This window comes from Pelophylax lessonae, assembly GCF_965119305.1.
Source record: "Pelophylax lessonae genome assembly, chromosome: 5".
Classification (NCBI taxonomy): domain Eukaryota; kingdom Metazoa; phylum Chordata; class Amphibia; order Anura; family Ranidae; genus Pelophylax; species Pelophylax lessonae.
The window spans coordinates 211,093,694-211,119,723 of record NC_138772.1 but is presented as its reverse complement, the minus strand read 5'-3'; the positions used below and the strand labels follow the sequence as shown (position 1 = coordinate 211,119,723).

At 44.6% G+C, this 26,030-nt stretch overlaps 1 protein-coding gene across 1 annotated transcript in view; it reads left to right on the top strand.

Moving 5' to 3' along the window:
* The first annotated feature begins 2,543 nt into the window (after positions 1–2,543).
* PPP1R17 (protein phosphatase 1 regulatory subunit 17) overlaps positions 2,544–26,030 on the top strand; it is a 40,626-nt gene continuing 17,139 nt past the window's right edge. Inside the window, exons 1-4 of the mRNA XM_082259491.1 lie at positions 2,544–2,638; positions 7,453–7,552; positions 18,215–18,370; positions 19,648–19,794. Of these exons, the coding sequence (XP_082115617.1) occupies positions 7,474–7,552; positions 18,215–18,370; positions 19,648–19,794 (382 nt within the window). The 5' untranslated portion in view covers positions 2,544–2,638; positions 7,453–7,473. The remainder of the gene's footprint in view (positions 2,639–7,452; positions 7,553–18,214; positions 18,371–19,647; positions 19,795–26,030) is intronic.

Below are 26,030 nucleotides of genomic sequence, written 5' to 3'. Positions count from 1 at the left end.
AATTTGCAAGCCACTGTGCCACCGTATATATCAGTGGTGGGCAGTGGCACTGCAGTGGGCACAGTACACTCTGTGGACCTGACAGTCACTGGCAGCCCAGGCAACTGCAATTATAAAAAATATTTTTTTTTTCAATTTGCAACAAGCTGCTGTGCTACCGTATATATATCAGTGGTGGGCACTGCAGTGGGCACAGTACACTCTGTGGACCTGACACTCACTGCAATTATGACAGAGGAAAAAAAAAATATTTTTTAAACTGCAAGGTACTGTGCCTGTGCTTTTTGGGGACAATATATATATATATATATATATATATATAAAATTACTCAAATACCAGCCCTAAAAAGGGCTTTTTGGGGACAATAGATATATATATATATATATATATATATATATATATATATATATATATATATATATATATATATATAAAATTACTCAAATACCAGCCCTAAGAAGGGCTTTTTGGGGTGCTGTCAGGATGCTGTCCTTACAGCAGGAGTGGACCGAGAACACTGACTAACAAGACCGAGAACACTGACTAACAACTGTCCCTGGCTATTAACAGCAGCAGCAGCAGCAGCACTTCCTGCTCTCACTAACACACTGCTTCAGAATGATCTAAGATGGATGCTGCCCTTGCTTTTTTATAGGAGGTGGGAGGGTGTGGGAGGGAGGTATGCTGATTGGCTGGAATGTGTCTGCTGACTGGGAGGTTCCGGGTCAAAGTTTGCCTCAATGATGAATTATAGGGGGCGGACCGAACATCGCATATGTTCTCCCGCAGCGGCGTACATCTCTACTGCTGAGCAACTTCAGGGCCCTTCCTAGCGCCCCCTTTAACCCCTAATCTTCAGGGCTTCACAACTTGGCACCCTCTTTACTACAACACACTGGGTTAGCTGGCTCCTTGATCCCATTGACCTCTCTGGAGTGGTCCCCTCTCTTAGGCAGAACCCTGGGCAGGTACCTAAGTACTCATGAAACGGTTTTTTCCAGAAGAATCCTGCCCAGCAGCTCCACTTGGTCAGCACACACTGGATCCTCTACAGCACAGCTCCTCCCCTGGTCCCTAGGCCGACTGCCTGGACCACCTTCCTCAGCAACAGGAGGAGAGACAGCCGTCACCCTCCTCCTGGGACCTGACTTCCCGTCCAAAGACACCCTGTCACATGCTCCCCTCAGATTTATTTCCAATCCCAGGATGCATTGCAGCAATGCCCACCCACTGGGACAGTCATAAACCCTGGTGTGCTATTGGCTAGGATTCCTCCACTGCGCAACAAGGCCCCTCATTGGATACAGTGGGGAGACTCCCCAGACTCAACAGAACACACCTGGAAACATGTGACAGGCTAACTGACAAATCAGACCCTCCTGATAAGCAGAACAGGGTCACACATATATTTTACCTAGCACCTACATAGGAGGGTGCTACATCAGTTTTTTTTTTTAAACAACAAGCATCTCATACTTACCTGCTCTGTGCAATGGACCTCAGGCATGCACATCCCTGTTTTGAGGTTGAGAGCCACAGGTTAAGCACCCCTGATCTAACTTTTTCTTATACTCAGCATGCGTTGGCAATGACATCTTTGCTGATAAATACAATTTAAAAAAAAATCTCAACTTCAAGCACAAAAATGCACAAAAACTGTCAATAAAATATACACCTCAATAACTAAAAAGGATATAAAATCCACTTTATATGCCCCAAATACCCTTGAAACCCCAGATATTACCTTGGAAAAGTAGCAGTGATATCAGTTGTGCATAGCCTGTAGAGAGAGCAGAGCTGTATGAGGAGCCAAGCAGCTTCACCCACTACAGGCTGCCTGCATGAGGGGGCGGAGATAAGACCAGTCCCCCTGCACAAAGATAGAGAGCAAAAGTGACTGGTCTTGCTTATAGAGGAAAAGTTTCACATTGGATTGCTGCATTGATCTGAAAAAAATACACAAAACACATCAAGATTCAAGTAAGAATATACAGTACATGCCTTTTGTATTTAGGCAACATTTGCTTATCCTGGAGTTCAGCTTCAAGTAAATAAATTATATAACAATTTGTTACAGGCTGTTGTGTTACTTTCATTGTTATATATATTTTTTTTTTTAAATGGAAAGGTAGAATTTGTTATTAGAGTGGTTATTGTATAGTTAATGTTAAATTAATGTTAAAATGTTAATGTTAAATTTATTTTTGCTTTTATTTATATAAAAGCAAATTATATAAACACACTAGGCTGTATTATCAGATATATCTTATTGGAGAAAGGCATATCCACTGTTCTAACCCATTCATGTAACTATCAGTAAACTTGCATCATCTTTGTGTGATATCATTGCATGAAACCATTGAAGACATTAGTGTGTGACTCTCTTTTTTTTTTTTTCATTATTTTCTTTGTTACAAGATTAATTATGTTTTACTTGATTACGTAAGGTCAGAATCCCAACACGATTATGTATGAGATGCTACAAATACTTTTTGAAGCTCTTTGCTTGGTCCCAGACAGAATGTTTCCATGGTAACTCATGTTCCAATCATTTAAAAGGAGCGCAGAACAGAAGGCACGGTCAGCTGGACCAGCAACAAAGCCTGCACAAAGCTCCCACACAGTCCTGCACTACTTGTAAGTACCACGTCTTTGATCAAACTTCAATCTTCTTTCTACCTACTGTTTTCAATTTCATAATTTTCACTAATAAGCCAATGTTACCATTATTGCAATATATTATTTTAAGGATTTTCTCATTTTCCTTTTAAAAAAAATAGTTTATTATATATATATATATATATATATATATACATACATATATATAGTATTGTGTCATCTGGTAAATGTTTTTTTTTTTTTTTTTTTTTTTAAATAGACTGGCACTTTGAACAAAGTGGCAATTGTTTTTCTAAGCTATCTAGCACAGCCTTGTATCTATCACAGCTTTGTAGCTATAACAGCATGCAGAAAACCTAGGGCTCAGTATACAGATTATTTTAGACCATATGGAATTTTTTTTTTTTTTTTTAATTGAACTAGGAGTCTTTTTTTTTTTTACTTAACCATGTACTGTAACTATGTACTGAAGATGACAGGAGCACAGAGCTAGTCTGACGCAAAATAGTCAACAGAGAGATGTAAATTGACAAAGCTTTGTATTTCATCATCTACTGTACTTTTATATCTAGAGAATTGGACAAACTGTCTTGTTTTAAAGCGTTTTTTTTTTTTTTTTGTGACTAAATAGCTACAACTCTAAACTGGTAAATAGTTAAACATTGGATAAAATATGAATTGGAATTGTTGCACCCCGATGAAGTGATATCAAATAACTTTGCAAAACTAAAAAGGATCATATTTTTTTTTTTTGTGTTGGTTTTTTTTTTTTCTTTTTTTTTTAGAATTTTTTAGAATTTTTAAACCACACAAATTAGATGGATAGAGGAATCCCTCCAGCTGGGACACTGTGTTCTGACAATGGCTCCAGCTCCTGTCGGAATACAATGATTAGCCAGGTTTGACCGAAATCAATCAAATGATTGGGGGCAACTACGCACTGTTTGGAATTCGGCTGGTCCCTGCTAAATCAAATGAATTTCGATCAGTGTATGGCCTCTCTTAGGCTCGGTTGACACTGGGGCTACCTGTCAGACAATTTAGTCCCCGGACAAGTCAGCCCCCTTTCAGTGTAATGGAACCGTTCTAATTGGAGCAACTCAAGTCGCTCCAACCTAGAAAAAGGTTCCTGCACTACTTGGGGGTGACTTCAGGGCGACTTGCATTAACTTCTGTTACAAAAGTCGTTTGCAAGCTGCGATGGAGTTGCGCTGTGTGAATCGAGACATAGATAATCATCTTTTCAAAAAGGGTGAGGACGTCACTATTTTATCAGGTTGGGTAGCACTGACATGTAGATGTTAACAGTCAACCTATCAAAATGTTAGGTATCTTGCATAGAGATTTTCCAACATAATGGAAATCTGTCTTAATTAATTAACTACTTTCCATTTTTAATATGAAGCAACTTGTCCACTCTGCACTAGTCAAGGTTAAACATAAAAAAATGTAGTGGATTTAAAAGTGTGACAGCTGTGATAGTGGACAGCTCTCTCACTTCCCATTGTAATCGATATCGCAACTGGCCGTCTACCCTAATTCCTGCAATTAATAATTTAAATGAACTCCTCTGAATCATAGTGCATCACTCAGCTTTTGAGGTAGTGTAACCTTGCTAATGGGGCACATCAGTCCTTTTACCTAGGAACAAATGTTATATTGAGTAGAGTAGGTATTTCGTTTTTTTATTTTTCAGTAATTTGCTAGAATATGTGCTCCTTTTTTTTTTTTTTTACAACCATATCAGAGCTTTGGGATTAATTAGGCTCTTTATTAAGGGCCGGGTCACACTTGTGCGATGCGGGAAGGCTGCGAATACGCAGCCTGTTCCCGCATCGCATCCGCACAAAAGGCAGTTCACACTGCCATATGCGATACGCAGGGGGTGTCAATTAAATGTTAACGACACCCCCAGTTTGATCGCATATCGCAGTGTGAACCACTGTGCGATCCGATCCTGATGCGGCTGAAAAAATGTCTCCTGTGCGTCTTTGGTGCGGATACAGTGCGAATTCAGCCATACAAAGTGTATGGCTGAATTTGCACCCGCACAGGAGATCGCATGTAATGAAGGAGCAGTGCGCTCCGAATTACATGCGATCTCCACAGCCGCACATATGTGAACCGGCACTAAAATATGCAAAAAAAATCTTATGAGTAACTCAAAAAGTAATCTCTGCAAGGTCCTTGCTCTATATGGTCTCATAATACCTCGTCAAACTACAAGTACAATAATATATTTTATGCTTTATTTAGTGATTTTTTTCAAGCATGGTGATGCCTTCATACTATATATCTATTATATATCATAACATCCAGCCAACAACTTCAAAATAATTATTAATAGATATTGAATAAATGAGCCCATATCTACAGTATGATATAGACATGTCATGATGTTGTAGAATATTTTTTTAGTTGGATATAATAATTTCAAAATGATCAAGAAAGATTTTTATGTCACTGTACTAAATACTGTACATGTGTTCTTTAATAAACTGCTCATCAAACTACAGTTATAGTATATTTAAAGTGATTGTAAATCCTTATTTATTTTTTTATTAACAAACATTTCATGCTTGCCTGCTCTGTGTAATGGTTTTGCACAGAGCAGCCTTGATCCTCCTCTTCTCAGGTCCCCCGCTGCACTCCTGGTGCCCACCATAGCAAGCTACTTACAAAGGGGGCACTTGTGGCGGCTCGCTGCCCAGTCAGCTCTGTGTGTCCATTGGTCCTGCCCCCCGCTCCCTGGCTGTGCAGCAGCAGGAGCCAATAATTCCCGCTGGTGTCTCTGAGCCTATTAGAAAGGAGAGAGCTGAGGGGGGCGGTGCTCTTGTGCACATCGCCATATTGAGATCAGGCTCAGGTAAGTATATGGGAGCCCTGGGGGGGGGGGGGGGGGGGAGCTGCACTCAAAAGGTTTTTACCGTAATGCAGAGGATGTCTTTAGAACCACTTTAATCAACAATAAAACAACCTGCACAAGTACATATTTGGGATTCATATACAGTATATTACCCATTACCCTGACAAACCAAAAACACCATCCAGCGCTCAATCCCAGTACTTCCCCAAACAACAGGACTATGGTAGGCAATGGTTTCAGTGATGCAGCCCTTCTCGGACTGGGCAGTCCTTACAAACACTGCAAAAATATACACAAGAGGGCGCAAACACCTAGTACATTACCGGAAAAAAAAAAAAAATTAATTGAAAGCACATTTTACCAGCTTGATTTTATTCCTACTTTATGAGTATAACGTAAGTAATAAGTAATGCACTAGGCGTTTGTGCCCTCTTGTGTATATTTTTGCATTACCCATTACCCAACTTAAAGCGGAGTTCCACCCTCAAAATCAACTTTACCCCGTCCACTTGCTCTAAATTACCTGAAAAAGAATTGGATACTTAAAAATGTTTTTTTTTATTCACTTACCTTGCTTTTAAAGAAAATATACTCACCTTCCTTCCTCTTCCTCCCTCTGCGGCCACAGCCCGCGCTGTCACTTCCTCCTTACATTGACTCCTGGGAGATGAGCATCATCAATCCCAGGAGTCAATGCGCCTGCACTGGCCCTGCTTGTCACTTCCGGTGCAGGCGCGTCATTCCCTGCTGAACAGCTTCTGAGCATGCCCAGAAGCTGTGCAGGGATGACGCGCCTGCACCGGAAGTCACGAGCAGGGTCGGTGCAGGGCATTCTGGGACTCAGACGTCACCGAAGAGGACACCGAAGAGGACGCTCCGGCTTCAGCTGCCCACACCTGAGATGGCAGCGCTGGACAAAACATTTTCAAGGTAAGTATTTTATTCTAAAAGGTAAGTGAAACAGGGGACAGTTCAGAGGCTATCGTTGCTTAAATGCACTAGCCCTGACTGTCCCGGGGTATTTTTTTTTCAGGGTGGAACTCCGCTTTAACCACTTCCCGACCACCCAGCCCCTTTTTACTGCAGCAGGGTGGCTCTCCTGCGCAAACCAACATAGATCTACGTCGGTCGCGTGCGGGAAGCTAGGGGGCCGGCGTGCTTCCGCCCCCACTCGGCTGCGGAGAAGCCGATGCATGGGTCAGGCGGCTCAGATTGCCACCTGACACCCGTGATCACTCCCTGCTGAGAGAGAAGGACGGTTGGCTGTTGTAAACACAGCAGACGGGTCTTCTCTCTGAAATGATCATAGAGCCCATGTGATCCTTCTATATAGGATCACATGTCTCTATGGTCATTTCAGAAGCCATGCCCCCCACAGTTAGAATCATTCCCTTAGGCTCACATTTTAACCCCTTGATCACCCACAGGGTTAACCCCTTCCCTGCCAGTGTCAGCCAATAAGGAGAGAGAGTCCCCAGAGTCAAGGTGCTTCTGCATATTGTGCAAAGATTGTAACATTTTCCTGTTACATTTAACACATTCATATGTGGGTATTTATGAAAGCACCAGAACACCTTTTCACACATTCAGATAAGCAAAAAAAAATTTAGCTTTTTTCTTTGATATAATATCAATTTAGTAATAATTTTTCTTTTACACAGTAGGATTTATGATTTAGGCACTTTTAAGGATTGTAAAAGTATTTATTTGGATACACCTAGACACAGTGCTGTCATTTTTTTGCCTATGTTTGTGCATATTGCGGGATCAAGATGGGGCTCAGGTAAGTATTGGGGGGGGGGGGGGGCTGCTGCACACAGAAGGTTTTTTACCTTCATGCAGTGAAAAACCATGAGCCTTTAGAACCACTTTAAAGACATAAGAATGAACAGGATAATTCTGCAGCTTATATTACAAATACATATGTGTGACTATTTAACCCTTATTGGGGATTTTCTTTTTACAGTGACAGAAAAAAAAATCAGTTATGTCAACAGAATTTGTGCCGCCACTAGATATCTCAGAAGACATATTGGATAAACGAGAACAGCACTGTAAGCTTTTAGGTAAATACCATTATTGGAGTTTATGTCTTATAATTCATTGGATATGATGATGAGTCATCCAGAGTCACTCTCGAGCACAATGGATAATGACTGACCCTGCTGAAATTTAGAAAGCTGATATCACATGTCTTCTGGTAACAGACATCCTGCCAGATGGGAAGGGAAAGTGTACTGTTTCTCCTCTTGGGGTCACAAATTGAATGACTGAGATTGTTAACCCTTGATGTGATAGTTCAAACAGATTATTACATGCTCTATGGGGCTATATACTAAATTGTGAATGGAGGTTAAACTGTATTGCACCATGCTAGCCATTTATAGCAACAGGAATGTGAAAATAGAGACAATAACTTTATAGGATTATACTTTGTCATGCAAGATTTCCAGAATGCAAGTTTTGCAGAATGCTGAATCTGTTTCTATCCAGTTTTAAACGTGTTGTAGAAATTGTAAAGTCCTGTTGTTGTTCTTATGGAAAGAAGCCCATTAATGCAATTGCATAAAAATATTGAACACCGACATATTGATCAGTGGATCAGAATATTTCTTTTAAAATACAAGTCAAGCTGGTTTTTATACAGTGCATTCTTCGATAATATATTACTCATTGGTCAATAAGGGACAAGTGTTTGTCTGATAAACAACATTTGGTTTTGATTAGGGTTTTTCTCAAATTACATTTGTTTCATCAAGCAATCTTTGCAGGAGACCTTTTGAAGACAATATGACAATTGGATACTATTAGATATGTGTGTAGGTCAGCCTTTTTCAACCAGTGTGCCAAGGCACCCTGGGTTGCCTTGGCAAAATTCATACAAAATGCCCAAAAATTGTATACAAGCCAGCGTGTGGATGAAGGCTGCCTTTTTAATTACACAAAGTCACAGGATTTCATTGTGCACTGTTACAATCTTCTTCCTGTCAGCATCCTAACAACCAATGGCATCATCAGTCGATAAGGAGGATGCCAGTCGCCTGCATAGTATCCTTGTTTGACTGTCCCACGCCCCTCTCCATCAGTGTTGGTATGACATTAGATTGAGTGATGGTGAAAAACTGAGAAGAAAAACATTGGAATAATAGTCAGTAGCAGTTTGAATAAGTATATTTGCTTTGATAAATCAACTCTAACGTTGGGTGTCCTACTTGAACTTGTGTATATTTTAGAATGGGGTGCCTCGAGGCTGTCCATAATTTTTTAAGGGTGCCTTGACTGAAAGAAGGTTGAGAAACACTGGTGTAGGTATTGCAAACTACTGGATAAAAAGAGCACATATCTGCAATTGTAGGGAAAACATCAGATCCAAATACTGCTGGCCTTGCTTTCCAGACAAGTGCACTTATCTTCAATTGTTAGAGATGCTTTCCGAACAATAGTCTAACCTTGTCGTCTGTCTAAACCAAGGGACGGGATGGAGGCTTAAAGTAGAAGTCCACCCTAACACTAAAATCTATAAATCTACAGCCATCCACAATCTAACTAACCTACCTAGCCCTGTAAAGAAGAAATCGCTATACATACCTTTTTTAACTACTTAGCCCCGGAAGATTTTACCCCCTTCCTGACCAGGGTTTTTTTTGCGATTTTTTACTGCGTGACTTTAACGGACAATTGCGCGGTTGTGCGACGCTGTACCTAAACGAATTTCACGTCCTTTTTTTCCCACAAACCGAGCTTTCTTTTGGTGGTATTTGATCATGTCTCGATTTTTTGATCATGCGCTATAAACAAAAAAAGAGCGTAAATTTTGCAAAAATAACAATATTTTTCACTTTTTTTTATATGAAATTCCCCCCCCCCCCCCCAAAAATTTAAAAATCAAAATTTTTTAACATTTTCGGCCAATTTGTTTTATGCTACATACGTTTGGTAAAAAAAATGGCAAAAAGCGTATTTTGATTGGTTTGCGCAAAAGTTATCGCATTTACTAACAAAGGGAAAGATTTTTGTCATTTTTTATTTTTTTTTTTTAACGAGTAATGCCGGCGATCTGCGATTTTTTTGCGGTAATGCGACATTGTGGCGGACAGATCGGACCCTTGACTGACATTTTTGACAATTTTGGGGGTACCAGTGACATTACTGCAGTAATCAGTGCTATACATATGCACTGTTTCTGTAAAAATGACACTGGCAGGGAAGGGGTTAACTGTATTGGAGAGGGAGGGGTTAAGTGTGTCCTAGGGGCGTGATTCTAACTGTGATGGGACAGGTCTCCTATTGTAAAAACAGAGATCAACGGTTCTACATAGTAGAACCGTCTGATCTCCATTTTTACACAGGGGAGAATGACAGGTGGCTTGTTTACATAAGCCATCCGCCTTTCTCCCGCTCTACCGACGATCGTAGTGTGACCGGCGGACATCGGGTCCGCCGGTCACACGCCTGGACTCCTCTGTGAACGAGCCGCGGCGGGTGCGCGCCTCAGCGGGCGCGCGTTCGCCCGCTATTGGCTCAAAACCCGGTGACAGGCTAGCGACGTAGATCTACATCACTCTGCCTGGCCGGGGCTGACTACCGCAGTAAATATACTGTGCACAGTTGGCAACCGGTTAAAGCTGCTTTGGTCTGGTCCCATGCTGAGCTGTCATGGGCGGCTTCTCTGTGTAGGCAGGTGTAGAGGGGGCAGCCGTCAATGGAAGCCCGATAGTAATTAATGGGTGACGTCACTTCCCATTCATTACACAGCCGTTGTCGGCCGTGTCCTCTGGAGAGCTTCCGCCGCTGGAGACCGGACCAGAGTGACTTCAAAAAAGTTATGTGTGCCGATTTCTTCTTTACGGGGCTAGAAAGTTTGTCTTAGATTGTGGTTGCCTGTAGAATTAGAGGTTTTAGTGTTAGGGTAGACGTCTACTTCACAAATTCATTCCTATAAAATGTTAAAATTTTCACTTTTATATGTAGCACTACCCCTACAGGGGCCGCTAGTAACTGGTTCACCTCCAACACGCATTCTCCACTGGACAACCGGCACAGGTTACCCACGAGACTGTTCTTGTTGACATGGCGATAGGGGCTGTTCACAGGGAGTCAACCTGTTTCCAGGTTATATCGTCCCCACACTACTCTGTTGTTTTGGGGTACCCTTGGCTTCAGAAACACAATCCGACCTTTGATTGGCAGTCGGTCGAGATCCTCTCTTGGTCTCCACAGTGTGGCGCTGTTTGTATCCATGGGCCTATTAGCGTAGTTTGTACCTCCTCAGATTCAGTACTACCCACTAAATATCATGAATATCAAGTTGCTATTGTGCCATAGACTTGCAACCTGGTGCCATTCCCCATCGTGGCAGGGTTTATCCTCTCTCAGTTGCAGGTGAATAAGGCCATGAAGGAGTACGTGGCGGAATGTGCTTGCTCGGGGGCACATTCGCAAGTCAACTTCTCCAGCGGGAGCCGATTTTTTTCTTCTTAAAGAAGGGGGTGAGTTGAGACCTTGCATGAATTATAGGGGCCTCAATCGCATCACAGTCAAGAATGCGTACCCGATTCCGTTGATTACTGAATTGTTCGACCGCCTCAAGGGAGCAATGGTCTTTACCAAACTTGACCTAAGGGCCATATATAACTCCATAAGGATCAAGGAGGGCGATGAGTGGAAGACCGCGTTTAATACCAGAAATGGTCAATACGAATATCTAGTGATGCCCTTTAGCTTCTGTTGTCTTCCAGGAGTTCATCAATTATGTATTTCGTGATATGTTGCAGCAATGCATGGTAATCTATTTGGACGACATCTTGATTTACTCTGTCTCCATTGAATCAAACTACCTGGATGTAAGACGGGTGCTGCAACGGTTGCGTGAGAATGGGCTTTTCTGTAAGCTTGAGAAATGTGAATTCCACCTGTCTCAGGTTGCCTTCTTGGGCTACATTATTTCTGCTTAAGGGTTCTCCATGGAACCTCAGAAGGTTTCGACTGTTCTACAATGGCCTCGCCCTAGTGGTCTCAGTTCCATTCAGCGTTTCCTTGGGTTTGCCAACTACTATCGGAAATGTATCAGGAACGTTTCCTCTATGGTCAAACCTATTTCAGATCTTACCAAGAAAGGCAGTGATCCCCACAATTGAACACCTAGCCATCCAAGCTTTCAAGGCCCTCAAGTCTGCTTTCGCTTTAGCTCCCATTCTTTCTCATCCTAATCCTGGTTTGCCCTTTGTTCTAGAGATAGAATGCGTCATAGGCGGGAGTAGGCACCCTCCTCTCAGTGTCGGACACCTGATGGACCCTTATGTCCTTGTGGGTTCTACTCCAAGAAGCTGTCTGAATGTAATTATGAGATTGGAGACAGAGAGCTCTTTGGCCATTATCCTGGCTCTCAAGGAGTGGAGACACTTGCTTGAAGGTTCTGCGGCTCCATTTCTCATTCTCACCTATCATAAGAATCTGATGCATCTCTTGGAGGCCAAGAGGCTCACACCCCGTCAGGCCAGATTCTTGTCTCATTTTAACTGTGTGGTCTCCTATTTGACAAGATCCAAGAATGTTAAAGCTGATGCCATGTGTCGTCAGTATTCTGAATTGTCCAGGGAGGACACCGGTCATACCTTTGGATCATATCCTGGCTGTCATCCGCACCAACTTAACCTCTCCTCTTGGGGAACATATCTTGGCTGCCAAACCTGATGTTCCCACAGAGACCTGGCAAATGTTTTGTACCTGAGGGGCTGCGCATCAGACTGTTGCACACGTACCACGTTTCCAAGACTACCGGTCATCCTGGTAAGAACCAGTTCTGTTCAGTTCTGATGGCCATCACTCCACACTGATGTTGCTGCATATGTAGCTGCTTGTTCGGTCTGTGCCCAGAACAAATCTTCGTGGCACCTTCCCTTGGGCCTACTGTATCCTATTCCCAATGGGGAACACCCCTGGTCTCACCTGGCCATGGATTTTATTGTGGAACTTTCCGCGTCTCGAGGTTACACGGTTATCCTCATGGTTTTCGACCGGTTCCCCAAAATGTGCCACTGTTTCTGTGACGGAATCCGGACACCACCGACTGGGTATCTCCGCCAGTAACCTGCTTCCTAAGCTCTGGAACACCGGATCCGTGATTCTGGCTATAGTTACCCCAAGAACTAGACAGTACAAGTTTTGGAGTGAAACCAGAATGAACTGTTTATTAAAACCAACTCACAGACTTTTATACATTGGAGAAGTATGTCATTGGCCAGTCAAATATTTACACAAAATATCACACAATAGCTACGATAACGAGGTAGGGCTGACCATGATATCATTAACATACCAATTAACTGAGCACTTAAATCAGCCTAGGCGGAATGCACAGAATGCTAGCAGGCAAACAATATATGACACAATTAAACACCTGAACATTCAGGAATCTCATTCCAGGCCAGACACACCGGCATCGAGATCCCAAAGAACAATAGACAGCATTAAAGTGTGACACATCCCCATAGCAGACAATGGGCTGCTGTGTGAAAGACAGATGGCTTGAGTTGATGAGTCTACCAAAAAGAATTGCTCCACACAGACAGTGGCCAGGAGTCTAGCTTCCTAATTCTGTGACAATACTTCCCCCCTGTTCCATAGTCCGGCAGACCCAGCTAGATCCAATATGGGTCAGCTTGGGGATGTCCGGGAGCCATACTACAATCACAGTTCAGTTTGCCGAGAAAGTCCATCTGCATTGCCATTTTGTCGTCCCGGCCTGTACTGTAGTTTTTGGTCACCCTGTGCCCCTTATAGACACAGGGTGATTTACACATAAGAAGGACTGGGGATGCTGGACAAGGAGTCTCCCACCCTCCCTAAAGCAATTGGGGTTTCACAAGCCCCCCAACCAAAGTGACTCACGTCACATATCTCCCCTTTCGGCAGGAGACTAACACAGAAGGAGACCCCAAACGGGTTGACTTTAAAGTTAGTCCGTAGTTCCAGTCCCCCAATGTCTGTACCCACACAGCACCCCAAACAAATTGTCCGGAACGGATCATTACTCACCCAGCCAACCTCTGCCTCTCTTGTAGAACACAACCCCTGCTGTGGAGAAGTGTGGACTGGTCCTTCTCCCTGGAGTCCATTTAGCCACTGGAGAGAAGACAGGGTGACTGGGATCACTCCATCATGCTGTTGGGGATCTGGGCCGACTGCCCAGTATCCCTGGGGTATGCAGGTGGAGACTGTAGTCTCATATACTTTTTCTGTATGAAAATCCACCAGTGATTGCACAACAAGGCTGACATCCTCCTGTCCCAATGCCAGACCTTTTTCTGGGGTTGTGTAAGTGGGAACCAAAGTCTCATCCACTACCACAGGGAATCCATCTTCTATTAGTTGGGGGCAGAGGCCAGCAGCGCTCTGCTCTGTTGCCAGCCCTTCTGCTGGGTTGGGGTTGGCGAATACTACCCCCAGAACCTGGTTGGGGGTCTACTGTAGAGAGGAGGGATCACTTACCTCCTCCTCCTTGTATTCCTGCGGGGTAGGTGGGGGATCTGGACCGGCCGTCCAGCATCCCTGTAGGTCTGGTGCAGAGACCGCGGTCCCATCTGCACCATTGGGGTCAGGTCTGTTGTCTCCCTGTGGTTGGGGAGAAGGATTAGTTGTCTCCTGTCCCTGGAAGGTACACTGCTGTAGCTGGGGACCTGGGCCGGCTGCCCAGCCTCCCTGTAGGGCCGGTAGAGAGACCTCGGTCCCATCTCCACCAGCCATCGGTGGGTCTTCACAGTACCCCCAGTCTGTACTGTCTTTCCAACCAAGGAGAGACTGTTGTGGGCAGAGGCCAGTAGCGTTCTGCTCAGCTTCCAGCTTTTCCACTGTGAAGTAAATTGAAACATCGGTGACCTTGCACACATCCTTCAGGGCCACCGATTGTTGTATACAGGGGTCCACAGCGCCATGCTCTGAAGTGAGCTGTTCTGCAGGAGTCTCACCGGGTTGTTCCTCCTCAATAGAAAAGTCTATTAAATCCCCAGTCTCTGGTGGTGTCTGGGGATCGAGGTTCACCATCTCCTTTCTGTGGAATCCAGAAGATGTTACTGGTGCTGGGCAGAGGCTAGCAGAGCTCTGCCCTGTTGTCAGCACTTTAGCTTTGGGAACAGCAATCTCCGGAGTTTCCATTGCCGACTCATAGGCATGCTGCTGAACGTGTCCTAGCAGTTTCCTGTATGCCCTTTCCAGATGCTGTTCTTTCCTTAGCAAGTGTTCTAGATCAGGTTCAAGCTCTGAGACCCCTGTGAGACGGAGCATAGCCTCTCTGTATTCTCGCAGGTTCTCAAGGGTAGGTTCCCCTTCATCCCCAAACACAAAGACATCTGTAAGGCTCTCCCACAGCAATCCAGGGCCACCAAAGTCATATCCCTCCGGAGAGCATTCTGATGTCTCTCCTAAATATTTCTGCTCTGCGTGCCATTGCAGAGCCCGATATTGATTGTCCAGCTCTATCTCCTGCTGGACCAGCCTGTCCAACTCGGATACCCATTGCTTCTGGGGCCGCTCTCCCAGGAATGCCATCCGCAACTTCCGTTGATCACTGGCCTGTTCCCCTGGGGTTGGAAAGCACTTTCCCTGGTATATACCAACAAGCTGGAGGGCTCCAAGCCAGAGCCCCACCCGAATCTGCTGCCTGAGCTCCAGGTATTGATCCGCAGATATTGTCCTGGGGTATACAGAAAGGGAAATCCGCAGCACCCCCTCGAACTCTGATGCCAGGTCCATATCTCCGTTGTAGCCACCAAAGTCTGCTATCCCGATCTTGGATCCCGGTGGAGGTTTGGATGTCCCAGACTGCAGGAAGCATCCCACCGCTGCCACCAATGTGACGGAATCCGGACACCACCGACTGGGTATCTCCGCCAGTAACCTGCTTCCTAAGCTCTGGAACACCGGATCCGTGATTCTGGCTATAGTTACCCCAAGAACTAGACAGTACAAGTTTTGGAGTGAAACCAGAATGAACTGTTTATTAAAACCAACTCACAGACTTTTATACATTGGAGAAGTATGTCATTGGCCAGTCAAATATTTACACAAAATATCACACAATAGCTACGATAACGAGGTAGGGCTGACCATGATATCATTAACATACCAATTAACTGAGCACTTAAATCAGCCTAGGCGGAATGCACAGAATGCTAGCAGGCAAACAATATATGACACAATTAAACACCTGAACATTCAGGAATCTCATTCCAGGCCAGACACACCGGCATCGAGATCCCAAAGAACAATAGACAGCATTAAAGTGTGACACATCCCCATAGCAGACAATGGGCTGCTGTGTGAAAGACAGATGGCTTGAGTTGATGAGTCTACCAAAAAGAATTGCTCCACACAGACAGTGGCCAGGAGTCTAGCTTCCTAATTCTGTGACAATACTTCCCCCCTGTTCCATAGTCCGGCAGACCCAGCTAGATCCAATATGGGTCAGCTTGGGGATGTCCGGGAGCCATACTACAATCACAGTTCAGTTTGCCGAGAAAGTCCATCTGCATTGCCATTTTGTCGTCCCGGCCTGTACTGTAGTTTTTGGTCACCCTGTGCCCCTTATAGACACAGGGTGATTTACACATAAGAAGGACTGGGGATGCTGGACAAGGAGTCTCCCACCCTCCCTAAAGCAATTGGGGTTTCACAAGCCCCCCAACCAAAGTGACTCACGTCACAGTTTCGTTTAATCGGCTGCCTACCTCTCAGAAGCTTGCCTCGGGGTTTGCCAAGGAGGCTTTGCATTTACATGGGTTGCCTAAGGAGATTGTCTCGGGTTCTGGCACTCCTTTTGCTCCCAGTTGGGTATTCGACTCTCCTTCTCCTCGGCCTATCATCTGCAGTCCAATGGTGCAGCTGAGCGTTCCAACCAAGCTCTGAAGCAATTTCTCTGCTGCTATATCTCTGACTATCAGGACAATTGGGTTGATCTGCTACCCTGGGCATAGTGTGCTAGGAACTCTTCCATCAACTCGTCTTCTGGAATGTCCCTATTCATGGCCAATTATGGGTTCCAACCCATTTTGTTTCCTGAGTAGTTTCTCACTACAGGACATTCCGGCTGTGGAGGATCATCTTCGTGCCCTCCGTTCCTCTTGCGGGCAGATTCAAGAGTCTTTACGGGTCTCTGCACAGCGTAAGAAGCTCCAGGCAGATCAGAGATGTTTATCTGCTCCTTTGTACCAGGTTGGGGAGAGGGTGTGGTTGTTGACACGTAATCTCAACCTCAGGGTACCCAGTCCTAAACTGGCATCTTGTTTTGTTGGGCTTTTTTGCATCCTCCATAAGGTGAACCCGGTGGCCTATGCCCTTGATCTTCCTCTTGGCCTGCATATCTCCAATGTCCAAAGCCTCCTCAACACTACATATTTTACCCGTCTCCCCAGCTAGCATGAGTCATCCATATTTAAGGGCTGACTCAAATTCCCTGCCAGGTCATTCCACCTGGGGATTGGTCAAGTTCCCTCAAGTATGCAGATCAGCCCTCCTGGCCTATGCTCACTAACTACTAGAAGTTTCTCTAAACTTCCAGACCCAGAGGGAGGTACCAGAGACCTGCCTGTATAAGTCATCCAGCCTGACTTGGAATACACCCTGACCCAGATTCCAGACTCACACTTACCATAAGTTATACATTTGCCTGCACTAAACTAATAGCACACTAGAGGGTGCTACTTATACTATTACAAGCATTAGTGTTAACAGGCATAAAAGTGATGGTCATATGGGCATAACAAAGAAAAAAAGGCATGCAAGAAATATTAAATTAGTACTTTGTATCATAGATGAATCAACATAGAAGTTTTTCACCAGGGCAATATAAGAATCTTTGTTATTAAAGAAGAGCTCCAGTCATGTTTGTAAAACTTTAGCAGAACAAAAAAAAACAGTTGTATGAAACAACTGTAAATATGTGTGGACTTTATGGGCACATCATGAGACCGGTGGGCACATCATGAGACAGGTGTATACAAAGGTATATAAAAAAAACATTTATTAATTCAAATATTAGAACCAATAACCATTAAAATGGTGAGACTGACCAAAGAGAAGGTCCAGATCACCAAGCATATATGCAAACGAACATAACTATTGATTGTAAGTCATGTATACAATAAAAATACAAAAATTGCGTGGGTATGAGAGTACGTCTGTTCAAAGGTCGGCGCGTTTCGCTGTAAGCTTCATCGGGACCATATACAGACAATTATATTCTCCTCCAAGCAAACAAGACAAATATTTGGCTTTGGGCAGACACAGGGGGTAAATGGAACCAAAACGCCAGTCGCTATTTATATAATAGAATGCAGATAAATATTTAAAAGACAGTGGGCACCCAGCTGTGACCGCTTGTGGTTTAACAGTCAGGTGAATGGCCCCGCAGTCTTCTAGGACTGGTGACGTGTCTCAGGAGACTGTGGGTAGGGAGGGAGGGGGGGAGAGGCGACCCAAGCGGAAATGTTAGTGGGTAGCTGTCTAAACCAGGTACCCCTTCCCCACCCCTCCAAAAAAAAATATGAGCAGGGGAGGAGGCCCTGAAGCGCAACTACCTCTTTTGGGTGAAGCTCTGTTTTAAGTACTGTTAACAGGTGTTGTGCCATTGATTATACATAAATATGCTTTAAAATAATATATCGTTAAATATCACTTGCTAATAGCTAAAAGAAAAAGCTGAGTTTTGAACATTATATTGTGGTTGCTTACAGAAAACCTTTCCGAACAACTGATGAGGAATTGTGATCTTCAAATGAAAGCAAGAAGTGGTAAAAATAGTCAAGTTTCAACAGTGAAGAATGAAATAGAACAAAAACAGCCTAGAAGAAAAGATACACCTGCCTTACACAAGCTACCATTTGTACCAGGCAAGTACAACAAATATAATAGGCCTTCTTTATTTACAATAGCAAGGCTTTCTAGGAACAACCTCAGTGACATAAGGACCACTAAATTCATGGATTTAACCAAACCAGATCTTCTGTCATATTCAGTAAGGAAAAAGCAACTCTTATGGGAACCCTGATGTAAGGAGAGGAGCTCTGATGGGGATTCTCACGTAAAGGGGGACTCTGATGGGGATTCTTATATAGGGGGGACTCTGATGTAAGGGGTCTTTTATGGGGACTCAGATGTAAGGGGGACTCTCATGGGCTCAAGGTTATATAGAAACTATTTATTATGTTTTTTTTACAGAAGATTTTTTTGTTGTTGTTCCAAATAATATCTTGTTGATAGTAATAAAACATCCCAAGCAAAACTCATTCATTCATCTGAATATTTTTGTTATTTTTTTTGAAAAACAAATTTTTATTGGCCTATGAATATTTGTAAAATATATGATGTTTGGAGAGCTCTACCCGAGGCTATTGTTTGAATCCATGTCCATGTCAGTACATTACCTGACCATTTCCTCAATTAAAATATATCAAGAAAAAAACATTCTGATCTCTTTTAATATATTTGTAAGTGTTAAATTGTTAAATATCTGCATCAGCATATTATTTATAGGTTTGGTGTGCATTTTACTTAAGACTTAAAGTGATTGTGAACCTCAGACATGAAATATGAACAAAAACATATCCCCGATAGCGTGCACTTGACTCAGTTAAGAACGCTAAGTGTCGTTTCTGTCTGCTGCACTGTTCCTCTTCTATCAGCATGAATCACTAACAAGTTTTCCTGACACCAAGAGGTGACAGGGGAGGTTTCTTCAGTACACAGCCTATGATTGAATGCCTCAACTCTGTTCCTGTGTACTGTGAGAAAAGGGTGTGTCCCTTCCCTCCAATCAATTCTCAGCTCTCCTCACTGAGATCTGTAATGTGTAATTTCATCTCTCTGCCCCCAGTTTTCTGAAAGCTCAGACAAGCTAAATAAATTATGCACTTTGGCTGTAGAGTAGAGAAAACTGCAGAAACACAGGTACAACATACAGTATGGTATTGGTATGGTATAAGGAGGATTTGTTTCTCTCTCTGTTTCACCTGAGGCCAATCACTTTACTGGGTATATGTAAGGGTTTACAACCACTTTACATAGATCAGAAGACATTTCATGTTGCTTTCAGAGGTATGAGTATATATTTCTTGATCGGAATATATAGTATTTAGACTGATATTATATGCTTTTTCATTTATTCTAGATTTTTCTGAAATACTTTTGAAAAAGTTTGATGAAATAGAAAAACAGCAAACAACCAAAATCTCCCCTGTTCTTTCTAAAGAACCAAACCTGATGAAACCCAGACGAAAAGACACTCCTGCACTACACACATCACCACTTCTCCCAGGTACAGATTAATAGATTTTGTTTTACAACTTATTGCTAAAAGAGCAAAAGTCACTTTTCATTTGATCAAATTTACCTTAATACAGAGAAGCATTACTGGATATCTACTGCCCATATACAAATTTCTTGGCTGACTTATTTTCCCAAAGATAAGGGCGGTTGCTTCATAACCATCACGCACTACCATATTAAATTCAGAAGGGTTGAAAAACCCATAAGAATGGTGGGATTAAAAAGGCACAAATCAAAATATAATTCAAAAAATGTTATGACGATACGTGCAGCGCTAATGTAACGTGTTAATATCGCTCCTGATTCGGAATGATATTATGTACAGAAAATAAACCACAATGAAAAAATTCATATGAAAAAATTGTGCAAAATTAGTGTCAATAGATAATGCAAATTTAGTATCAATGATAAATAATACCTCCACATATATGTTAATTCTACCTGTGTTAGTGATAAACCTTCATAAAAAAAATAAAGAAATAACCTCACTTAAATTGTGATATGGTGAACTGAATAAAAATACAACAAATCATAATAAATGTGCCATATCCGCATAGAAAGTGTACAAATAGTGCAGTCCATAACATTAAAAAAGTTCAAATAGAAGTTTTAAAACAAATCTCCAAATCGTGATCCAAGTGGATACTGGATGGTGAAAACCAACGACCAGAAATCACTGCTGTGAAGAGTTTCACCACCACCAAAAATAAGGGGGTTTCCCGGAACAAGTGGACCCAATTGGCATATGCTGAATGGATCTATATGAGCAATGGTGTATAAACACCTAGTAGGAGGCGGAGGAGGGTTGTCTCTTTCACCGCTCTCCACACAACTCTCCTTGATCGATTAAAAGGAAACTGGACATCCACCTTCAATTGAACGGCTCAGTAGAGGGTCACCGATATCACAGTTAGGCATGGATCATTTCATCTCTTGTAACGCTCAGGATTCAGCCTGAATCTCGACCTCGGTGCATGTTGGGATACTGAATAAAAGCCAGGAGCACATGTGCTTGAGGTCTTTCGTCTGGGTAGCGAAATCCCAGAGGGAGGCTGCCTCCTCCTCTGTAGAGGTACCGTGCGGCCTCAGGAGGTCGTCCTGAGGGCCTGGAGAGTAGCAATGAAGAACTGAACCCGGAGGTACAGAGAAGCTGACTGAGAGGGCAGACACTGGAGGATCTGTCTCTGCAGTACAGTGAGTACAGAATCTCGTGTCAAGGGGCCTGACCTGCTCCTAGGATAGTCAGTGGACGAGTGTCGGTTGAAAGGGGATGCTAGTGAGAGTGTCCTGAAGATAAGTTATCATCCACTAAGTCGTTTTGCTAGGAAGTGAAGAGCAAGAGCCTTAACCCTTTCTACACTTATGGCAGTGTGGATTAAGCAGCCTACTTCCAATCAACCTAGAAGGCTTAGAGATAGATGTCCTGAGCTAATCTGAATAGTTCAAACTGGAGTATCCCACTATTCCCTTCTCCTATCCAAGTTCCAAATAAACATAAAAAAAAACTAGCACCCCTAGACTGTTTATTTGTGTGACGAGCCATCAAGAACAAGGAGGGATCAACAAACTATATCTTAATGTAACCGTGTGCTGGTAATCAGGGGAGCCCATCAAGTCATTATTCAGCAGTCCCTGCGGGGACAGTGCTACTGGTCTATGTAGTGACAAATATGACTTTTTAATAAAACATATTTGTTGTTTTAAAAAAAGATATATTTTTGTAATAAACCTTAATTTTTTAAATTACATTTTCATTTATGCCTTTAAAAATCCCACCATACCTATGGGTTTTTCAACCCTTTTGAATTTAACATTTGAACTAGGGATGTGGCACTCAAAGGCCAACAAATAAATTATCTTTGCACACTACAATAACATCCATATTTTGGGAATAATAGCATTCATGCTCATGCTGTGAGCATTCATTTTATTTCTTTGTCCAGTCTAGGAACTCACTGAGATGGAGTGTGGCTTACCTCTCATGTCTCTGGGTGTTTAGACCTGGAGCTCTCTTATTTTAAATCTCCTAGAGAACAGCAACTACAGCAAAGACCTTAAAATGGGTAAAACCAAGCAGCAAATAATCCCCAAAATCCCAAGCAGAACAAACAATGAGAGGAAAGAGAAAAAATTAGCCTATCACAGGACAAAAGGGCTTTCAGCAAGAGGTGGTAAAATGGTGAAGGAATATGAACTGAATGTCACTCAGGCAGAAAGTAATTTAAAATATTAAAGCTGAATTCCAAGTATGGATTTTTTTTTTTTTTTTTTTTTTTGCGTAGTCCAGCTTGGACCAATATAAGTTTGCATATTCCGTATCTTGCCATTCCTTGTGGAAGCAGATAATCACTGTAGTAGTCCCTGCTACTACTGTGATTCTCATTGTCTTCCAATTCCCACATTGAGCGGCTGCCCTGCTGCATAGTTACTACAGGGGGTTGCACCATGCCAAGCGGGTGCCATGCAGAGATTGCTTTGCATTTTTCTCAAGGAATGCAAGGCATTTTGTGATTGGACGAGGTGGAAATCATGTTTTCTCTTACGTCCTCCGACAGTTGCCGCCTCTTCATATTCGTCACTAATGGGGTTATTGACCTTTGCTCCGTAGGAGTAGCTAGGCAACAGAATATATTAATATCAAAGCTTTTAGCATATCCCACCCCCAGGGGGTGGTCCCCTCAGTCCATACCTCCCTGCTTCCTGCATTTCCAACTCAGTTTCTAATGCCTAGCTCAGGAGTAGGTTGGGCTGTTCCCATGCTGGGGCTCTTAGTCTCAGCTTCTTTTCTCTTTTTGATTTTATTTGAAGTTTTTTCTCTTTCTTTTGCTTAGCTGTTTATTTTCAGCGTTAGTTAGTTTCTTCTGATGAAGATGATCGTGCAGAGCTGGGTCTCAGTCTGGCCACCCTGGATGCCAGGGCTCAGGGCCAGGGGCTTCCCAGCCTGTCATCGAGCGTTCAGCTTAGGTTTTGCCCTGGCACATTGAGCGACCCATCCCTGTTCGCTGCAGGGATGCTATCGGTGAGGTGGCTACCTCACTGGACGCCATTGTGGTTTCGCACCGCAGTTCCGCGGCGTCATGCTTGCGACACTCCCTGTCCTCAGTGCAGCGGTTTGGTCGCTGGAGCAGGCTCCCCACGCCATCCGGGCTGGTAAGTGTAACTCTATGTGGGGACCTGTCTATTTGGGTGTCAGTCTGCGACTGTGTGACCCTGCATGTCTGTGTGGCTGCTGTGCTCCCTGTCAGTTCCTGTGTGGACTTGCTGCCTGTGTGTGGGCTGTGAAGAGGGGGCTCTCCCACTCTGCTGGGTGTCATGGTGAAGCAGTCAGATTCTAGGCATGCTGTGCGGTGATCGCTGCGGCGATCTGCCATTTTTTGAGGCAAAAATCATGGTGCAGGTCCTGTGAGGTAATGTACGGCGTTTTTGGCGCCAAACACCGCCATTTTGAGCAGCGATCGATCAGGCCACATGTCGGCGCCATGTTCTATTTGCCCAAGGATTCCTCAGCCGAGCGGCCATGTTTGTGTAGCCTTGCATAGGCTTCATAGGGGCGGTCAGTCTTGCATCACTTCCTTTTGCTCTGGGACAGCGATCGGTGCAGCAGCCTGTGTGATCTCTCCAGGTTTTTATATTTCCTTTTTTCCTGTATTCCTTGCCCAGTTTCTTGTCCCTGTGGGGGTCGGTGTATTCAGTGGGTGCGGTGGGCTACGCTCGCCACGATCTTAAAGGGGCAGTACCCCTTTATTACTTATTTTGCTGGGGCATGGATTCTCAGGATTGCAAGTTTCCTCCCACCTTGGTTCGGGGGCCAAGGGGCTGCTGCTTCCCCCGAGGGGGCTGATCTGGCCCCTATTGTGGCAAACTTAGCTGCTCAAGTGCAGATGCTGGTGGCTGATCGATCCACAAAACGGCCCAGGGTGTCTATTTCTTCTGATTCAGAGGGCGATGGGGCTGCTATGGCTGGAGTGCCCTTCTCAGGGTCTCACTCATCCCTAGACCTTGTGGGGTCTGACGGGGAGGCTGAGGTGGAAGGGGTTGATAATTCTCCCCCTGGCTCGTCTGAAGAGCTTGCACTCATGGATGAGTTGGTTGCTTCTATCAAGCAAACGCTGCATTTGCAGGATGAACCATGTCCTCCTGCTTTGATGTCCTCTTATGGGACGCAAAGGAAACGCAAAACATCACAGGTTTTTCCTTGCTCTACGGAATTTCAGCGCGCGGTTGATGAGCAATGGCGCAATTTAAAGAAACCTTTTGCTGTGCCGAGTAGGTTCAAGCTGCGTTATGCCTTTACACCAGCTACTGATGAGCGTTGGTGTGTGCCGCCTCAGGTGGATCACGCGGTGGCGATTTTGAATAAATCAACTGCGATCCCTGCTGAGGATACCCCGGTGTTCCGGGACCCGACGGACAGGAGGTTGGAATCTCTGGCCCGTCATGCCTATATGGTTGCTGGCTCTATGCTGAAGCCTATTTTTGCTTCCATTATGGCAGCCCAGGCTATTGCGGATTGGACGCAGGTGCTCAGGCGCACTCTGGTGGCTGACTCTGCCCCGCCGACAACTTTGGCTATGGTGGATCAGATTCATCAGGGTGTCATGTATTTGTGTGATGTGGACTTGGATTTAGTCCCTTTGGCTGCGCGTCTTTCTATGATATGGCTGAAATGTTGGTCTGTTGACCAATCTTCCCGCAAGACTTTAGCTAATTTGCCCTATGCGGGATCTCGCCTTTTTGGCGAATCTTTGGATACTCTGATAAAGGGTATTTCTGGGGGTAAGAGCACTCTCTTGCCCCAATCTCATAAGAATAAGTTTGTTCGTGGTAAGAAGAATGCCTTGTTTAGGCCCTCTCAGGGGTCCTTTTGTGCCTTTCGGTCGCACTATAAGGGCAAGCCCTTCAAAGGCCAAGGCTCCCAGAAGAAGCCGTGGACGGGTAAGCAGAAGTCCGGCCAGTCCGGATCTGCTGCCCATAACAATGCGGCCTGAAGGGGGGCGCTCACCCGTTTCTGGGGTGGGGGGACGTTTGCTCGGTTTTCTTCAACCCTGGCTGGACCGCGTTCGGGACAGGTGGGTTCAGGAAATCGTTCGATCTGGATACAAGATCGAGTTTCTCTCTCGGCCGGCGGGCAGATTTTTCCCCTCAAACCTTCAGCTGACTCCGGAGCTCTTGCAGGATCTGCACCTGGCGGTGCGGGACCTGCGGGCCCAGGGAGTGGTGGTTCCGGTGCCTCATCGGGACAGATTTCCGGGGTTCTATTCCAATCTGTTCACTGTGCCCAGAAAGGAGGGCAAGGTACGTCCGATTCTGGACTTGAAAGCTCTGAACCGCTTTGTGCGGGTTCGCAAGTTCCGCATGGAATCCCTGCAATCAGTGGTAGCTGCCCTGGTTCCGGGGGAATTCATGGCCTCCATCGACTTGAAGGATGCATACCTTCACATCCCCATTTTCGAGGGTCACCAGAGGTACCTTCGATTTGCCATTGCGGAGGATCATTATCAATTCGTGGCGTTGCCCTTTGGTCTCGCTTCGGCTCCGCGGGTTTTCACCAAGGTGCTTGCACCGGTTCTGGCCTTATTGAGGGCCCAGTGCATTTCTGTCCTGGGGTATCTGGACGATATCCTGATTCGGTCCGCGACCAGTCAGGGCCTGGTGAACGACCTGTCCATCACGATGCAGACTCTGCAGGACTTCGGCTGGGCGATAAATTTTCCGAAGTCAACGTTGTGTCCGTCAGTTCGTCTTCCCTACCTGGGGATGATTCTGGACTCTGTTCAAGCGAAGGTCTTCCTGCCGGAAGACAAGCTTCGGACACTTCAGTGCGAAGTCAGGGATTGATGGTTTCGGCCTTCGAGGCGATTCCCTTCGCCCAGTTTCACACACGGGAGCTTCAGGCGGAGGTCCTGGCCGAGTGGGACGGGCGTCCGCAATCTCTGGATCTGCGGCTGTCGTTGAGCCATCTCACCCGAAGGGGTCTTTTGTGGTGGCTCCAGTCCCCAGCGGTGTCGGGGGGCAAGTCTTTTCGTCCTTTGTCGTGGACGGTGATCACCACGGATGCCAGCCTGTCGGGCTGGGGTGGTGTTCTGGGCGTTCTGTCCGCCCAGGGAACTTGGTCGGGGGAGGAATCCTCCCTTTCGATCAACATTCTGGAATTGCGAGCGATAAATCTCTGTCTTCTGCGTTGGACGGACAGGCTTCAGGGCCGTCCAGTTCGGGTACAGACGG